The following is a 6,671-nucleotide window of genomic DNA, read 5'->3' as shown; positions in this document are numbered from 1 at the left end:
TGAATCTACACTCAAAATATGTCTATATACATCCGTATGTGATAGTTCATTTGAAATCTCTAAAAAGATAAATATTGAGGAACGGAGGGAGTATTTAATTTGAATTTTTGGTAATATACTCAAGTTTTCAATAGCAATTTATTCATACTTCTAGCGCAATCAGTAAGTAATATACACTCGCAAGCATAACAAATATATGCATCAATTCACTGCTCAATTTGACAGTGTAAACATACTGGATCACAGAGCTACAGGTAGAGATTTTAATATTAGACAGAGAGAGAGAGAGAGAGAGAGAGAGAGAGAGAGAGACAGATAGACAGAGAGAGAGAGAGACAGATAGACAGAGAGAGAGGATAGATAGTGTAGGTAGGTAGATAGATAGATAGATAGATAGTGTAGGTAGATAGACAGACAGATGTATACATCAAAAGCTAAATCATAAACAATAACACTTTCCATGTAACACATGTTCTTGCAAGTACATTTGCTACACAGTTTTGCCATTGCTTAACGCTTTGTAATGTCAGCTAGTATATGCCTGTATACATATTTCAACAAAACTGAGCTACCTTCCTGCTGGGTTCAATTTGCTTTCTCTATATGCATGTATGAGTAAGACTGGGGAATGCAGACCAGACCAGTCCAGAAAAAATGACGATCAGGTCTGTATCCCTTTTCCTATGTTGTTAGTCCCCTGACGTCCCTTGGAATCAGAAACAAAAATCCAATAGGTAAGAGAGTGCCCATCAGCTGAACAGTTAGGCCGAGTGCCAGATTGTCAAACTGTACCGACGAGATGTTCAAAGCTGACGTCAATGCAGCTCCAAGGAATGAACCTAATGTCGAACTGAGGTTGTTAATGGACATGAACAGAGCAAACAGTGTGCCCTCGATTCCAGGTGGGCAAAGTTGTCCCGAGAGGATTAGGAACGGCATCATCCTGCCAAATGAAGACAATAAAGTTAGAATCACTATTGTGTAAAATGTGTAGGTAAGATGTCAGATCTTCAGCCATGAGTACAATAATGGATTCATACTGGATAGATTGAACAATTTCCTCATTTTTTCAGTTGTTTTGATTAAGAGAACAATATGAACCTACTAACTAATGTCAATTATTATACTGGATAAAGTGAAGAATTTTCCTCAGTTGCAAAAAAGAACATACAGTCATCTAAAGAAATTTATGACATACAGGTCACACTTTAACCATGAGCTCAAGAAACATTCATGAGGGCCACTTGATTGACGCTCACCCAAATAAAGGAAATAAATAAATAAGAGTATGACTGTATCTGTCTAGTTTTAGTTGAAACAAAGAAGTTTAAGTTGGTGACTAATGAGTTGCCACAACACTAAAATATTTTAAATGCAAGATTAGTCAATGCAGGATCAGTAACTCTGGGCAGCAACTTAGGGTTTCTAACAGAAACGCATCTCAAACTGGTTTTCTAAACTACAGGTCAAGCAGAAACTCAGTTAATGGTTTGCAATCTACTACCTCCGTCCCAAAAAGCTTGTCTTGGATTTGTCTAGATACGGATGTATCTAACACTAAAACGTGTCTAGATACATTCGTATCTAGACAAATCTAAGACGAGCTTTTCGGGATGGAGGTAATACTCCCTCCATTCCCTTATACAAGGCCACAAACTCAAATTACAGGTACCAAGGTAAAATTTAATGATTGCTTTGCAAGCTAACTTTTCTTGTTAACTGGGATCATTAATATGCCAGCATGCATGCAAGGAAGGAATGAGAAGGAAGTAGCACAGTGTCATTATGACCACATGCATGCAAGTATTAAACAAGTTGCTAGTATGAGAAAACATCATTAAATTTTGCCTCGATTACTGTTAGTGGCCTTGTATAGATGCAAATTGTATTTTTCATAGTGGCCTTGTATAAGGGAATGGAGGGAGTAGTTCACATGAGTATGAAAGAAATGTCAGCTAGAGGATATACTTGAATTGGTTGATTGCATCAGCCAAAGCAGAGCCCCACAGCACCATGTATTTGTCTGCTATTCCATACTGCATATGTAATCTTGACACCAGTAAAATGTCCAGTACAGTAATTATCGCAAGGCCAAGATGTGCAAACCTGTAAAATAAGGACAGCAACTATTAAAGGTGGCACATGTAAGTACCTAACAACTTCAAACAAGTGAATAGATTTACATTCTAGCCAATTACCCCCATCAGTTTTTTAACAACATTAATAAAAGAGCATGCACTTGCACTCACAAAAACACTGATCGAGATCAATAAATGGTTTATACCAAAAATACCAAGATGAAAATTCAGTCCAATTCATCGAATTATGGACAGCCAACTTACGAAAAGTTCATAGAAAATTTCAGTCAGTACATTAAGCATATATGCATAACATTTCAACTTCCTTTAAACAAACTATATGGCACTAATATAGATAGTGTGTTGACATTTGGAAAAGATAAACAGCTTGAAAAAATGACTTACATAAGAATATTCCTGAGTTTTTTATGCTTTAAGTAGCGGTTGTAGATATATGTGCCAAGCATTAGACTGAACCACCCAATCACACGTGCAGTCCCTAAGAAGGATGCCTCCAGATGTAGAACCTCCGTTTGATAATAGAACATTACTGTTGAGATATTTGGAACTGCTGCATTTGAAAGGAAAAACCATGCCATAGGTCTAGAGAAAAAGAAAGGAAGTTACCGATTAAGCTCTTCGGTGCAAGATGCAAACATCAGAGAAAATGAAATTGCAGGGTTAATTACCGCAGAATTGCTGGCTGCTTAAAAGCTGTGCATAAACTGAAGAAGGCTGATTTCAGAGATGAGTATAAATTAACTGAATTATTGTGCTTCTCATGACCTTCAGGTCGTTTGGACAATGTTTTCCTTTTGTTCTTTTTACGAGCACCCTTTCGCCTCCTAGTGCTCGCATATTTAAAAGATTCACCTGAGCCTTGTCCAGCAAAAGCACTATCAATATTCTGATCATCAGCATGATCATGTGCAGCATTATCTATCGTGCTCTCAAATCCTTTTGGAGATTCCTTAACGAAAACACATGTAACTAGTTGGAACAGTGGAAGAGCAGAGAAAATAATATAAATAACATTTATTGGGAGATTGGACAATGCGTATCCTCCCAATAAGCTCCCAAATATCCCCCCTACAGCCATTGATGACCAAGATAATGACTGGAGATCACCAGCAAATTCTGGCCTGAAAAGAGAATAATTCAGGTTTTAAGGCATTGTATTGGAGTACTTATTATACAAGGTGAGACAAGATGCACCATATTACTCACCCTGCTGATCGAACTGCCTCTGCAATCATTGCATCTATAACAACATCTGCCATGGCAGATCCCAAGTTCTGTACAATCAACATTAGCGTAAAAAGATTGCTTGAGCTCCTCAAATGTTCTGACAGCCCAATGATAAGCCATGGAAATAGAGAAAGACCACTAGAAATGATCAAATAGGGTACACGCTTCCTCTGCTTAATTGGAATACAGTCCGACACAATCCTGCAAGTACAATTGATATATGGGTGAGTAAGTAAAACCAGGATTTTTTTTATTGGGCGGTCAGCAACATGTCCAGTAATGCATGTACCAAGGCATATATGGAAGTTTTACAGCTGTTAGCAACACGTTGTGAACCTTTATCCACAACAGGATAACTAACGTACTGAACATAGCCAGATGGCAATGCTGCAAGATATTGGTAGACATAGGTTGGATGAGAGGTTATTTCAGAGAGAAAAGATTGGTTGTTTCTTCCTGAAACATAGATACATGGCATCTCTACAGTGGATGCTTGGATCTTTGACTTTTCCTAGCACGATACAAACTCCTCATGGTTGGACTCCTTTAATCCTAGACTTGCAGCCCTTCCTCCCGTTTCCTTGGTGCTGCAAATCCTTGTCTGACACATGACCGTCTTCTGCTACAGGCCTACGATGCACCTATGTCCTTGGCCACCTTGACAGCCAGCTGGTGCAAACTAACTGCCACTGGCTTGATGCAACATACTAATGCATACAACAACACCACTGCCAAAAAGCAGCGCAACTCTGTGGACAGGAGAGTACTAGGACAACCATAGATCATGGACACTAGCTAGAAAACCGATTATGAGTTTGATATTACACGGGCCTACGTACTAGTACCGCTGAATGCCTTAATTTGCAGCAACAAAGCTATTTGACCAACAGATGTGGGAAATACTTTCTGTGATGTGTTCCTTTTTGCATTTCCATGTTACTGTCATGTGCCCATGTCTACAAATGAACTGTTCTTGTTAATCAATTTTCTGTTAAGATAACTTGAATACAAACTATGTTCAGATTGTTAGTGATAGGTTCTATTCACGGTAATCTGTAATTAATCAGAAATTGAAAAAAAAAATTATCTCTGGTGGAATAATTATGTATCTATAGTAGCTCCATAAAAGTCCAGTAATAAACTTGTGTTGTGGTGGACACCAATATCAAACAATACCTAAGCTTATGCCTGAAAAAAGCGTAATTCTGAAAACTGAGATGTAAGACTCGTGACATTTGGAAACAAAAAAGTTAGTTAAAATATCTATATCCCAAGATATAGGCAAAGGAGAAGAATGATTATTTTGCATCAACCAAGGTTAAATTGTCGGTAAGTTTCGCTTCATATAAAGCAAAGAAGAAAAGGTAACATTACCCATATATAGGTTTTATGCTCCAAGGGAAAAATGCAGCAGAGACCAAAAACTGTGATGTTGAGGGTGACAGCTTCATGATGTCCTTCATTTGATATGAGACAGCTGTCCAGACAAAAGATCTGAAACCCTAAAACATTGAAGAATACATATTAGAACGTTTAAAATGTTAACATGTTCTTATTTGTGAAGCATTCAAGAAAAACAAACAGATTTGAAGGAGGGCCTCTTTAGTTATGCTGAATTCAGACATGGAATTTGCAACCGAGACATATCGCCAAAGCATGCAAGTTGAACAAGTGCTAAGGATATGAATGAACAACCTTGGCCCCCTACATGCTACCTTAAGGTATTTGACATGCCACCAATGCTCAGCATCCTGTGCAATTACCACATCAAGTAGTTTTAAGGCATCACAATCCAAGGCCAAGACTCGCCAACACTCGGATAGTTTCACATTTCCATGGGGCAGAGAATGACTTATCGATTCTAACCGAATTTCTTAAGCGCAATTGAGTCTCTCTATACAGACAGTGACTGATTTGGCGGCATATAAACGCTAGACGTCCATCTCAAGCTACTCTGGCAGCACGGGCTTCACATTCGCAACAAGATAAAATTAGCGTGCTGTCTACAAAAAGAATCCTTCATCATCTTGCGTGTTCTGGAAACATAAATTACGAAATGATCCTACGGACACGCACATGAGCGGCAGATCTATCTAAATCGACGGTGCGTGTACGGAGAAATGAGTGCGGTCACGAGGAGCGTCAGGGTGCCGGGAGAGAGGAAGAGACCTGGATGAAGTAGATCAGGCAGACGAGCCACAGGAACGGCGCCCCGAACGCCGCCGCCATCCGCCCCGCCCACCACGGCGAGGCCGGCGCCGCCTCCGCCATGGTCCCGACTAACAAGCGAAACGGATTTGCCCCTCCTGATCTGGCAAAATGAACCCCCGGGGAGATCTCGGCGTCTGAATGGATCGGAAGTGGGGGAGAGAGACGGACCGGAGTGAGGGCGGTGCAAGAGATGCGGGAATGCGCTGCCCGTATGACGCATGCACGGAGACGTCGGAGGATGGATGTCCTCCGGCTTGACGGGGTTTGTGAGGGCTGACTGAGACGCCACGCCCGGTGCCTGGCCGTGTCACAGCTCATCGACATGTGCCGTTTGATTGGCGCGACGGTTTTGGACAGCCACTCAGACTCTGCCACGTCGGGAGCTCCAGCAAAGCGTTGCTCTAGCTCCGTTGACTAGGACGGTCCGTGTAAGCTAAGATAAAATCTGTGCCTCCTTTCCTCCATCCATTTTCTATAAAAAAAATAGATATTCTTGCTTGTGAGGTCACTTGAGATAAAACTATCCATCCACCATGCAAGGGGAATGTTACTGGATATTCGTTCATGAACATTCTTCATGATCTCCGTCTAGAGATCTAGTAGAGTTGTCATATTGTGGTTTTCAAAACCATTTCAGAGCGTCCTTCGTATTTTTTTTCAAGGCTGCGGAGGCCATGCTCAAACTTAAATTTACCAAATCTCGTATCTTCAAATGTTGTCACCCATATTTTTTGCTATAATTGTGCATATAAACTATATTGTACGTCCATGTTGCATCAATGTAATTCAAACATTTTAAGTTTGAACATCAAAAAAGTTCAACAACATTTTAATTTGCAAGTTCAAATGAACAAATAATCTGGATGCCACAAATGGTAAGTCATAATTCACATACATGAATCAACAGTAAAGGGACATAAGTGAGCATGAACAAATGTGAGGGAAATATACTTTCGGCTAAGTTCTTCAACACATCGGGGTCGTCGGGATCTAGCGGGCGAGTGTAGCACGACCGGGAAGATAGACTACGCAAGAGAAGGAGTTGTCGATAGCAGACGGTCGGCATGTGATGCCGACCTCCTTGGCAAGCCATGGAAGGAGGAACTCTCATAGAGAGAGGCCCACATCAAGCTC

At 40.5% G+C, this 6,671-nt stretch overlaps 1 protein-coding gene across 1 annotated transcript; it reads right to left on the bottom strand.

Moving 5' to 3' along the window:
• Positions 1–421: 421 nt before the first annotated feature.
• LOC119267800 (probable folate-biopterin transporter 4) lies at positions 422–5,837 on the bottom strand. Its single transcript, XM_037549246.1, has 7 exons — positions 5,496–5,837; positions 4,701–4,828; positions 3,306–3,527; positions 2,768–3,220; positions 2,484–2,681; positions 1,969–2,106; positions 422–943 (listed from the first exon to the last, which is right to left on the bottom strand). The coding sequence occupies exons 1-7, from the start codon at positions 5,595–5,597 to the stop codon at positions 682–684; spliced, it is 1,503 nt and encodes a 500-aa protein (XP_037405143.1). The 5' UTR covers positions 5,598–5,837; the 3' UTR covers positions 422–681.
• Between the last annotated feature and the right edge of the window lie 834 nt (positions 5,838–6,671).

Source organism: Triticum dicoccoides, chromosome 3A (assembly GCF_002162155.2).
Source record: "Triticum dicoccoides isolate Atlit2015 ecotype Zavitan chromosome 3A, WEW_v2.0, whole genome shotgun sequence".
Lineage (NCBI taxonomy): Eukaryota > Viridiplantae > Streptophyta > Magnoliopsida > Poales > Poaceae > Triticum > Triticum dicoccoides.
Note: the sequence above shows the minus strand (reverse complement) of the source record. Positions and strands in the feature narration are given on the sequence as shown.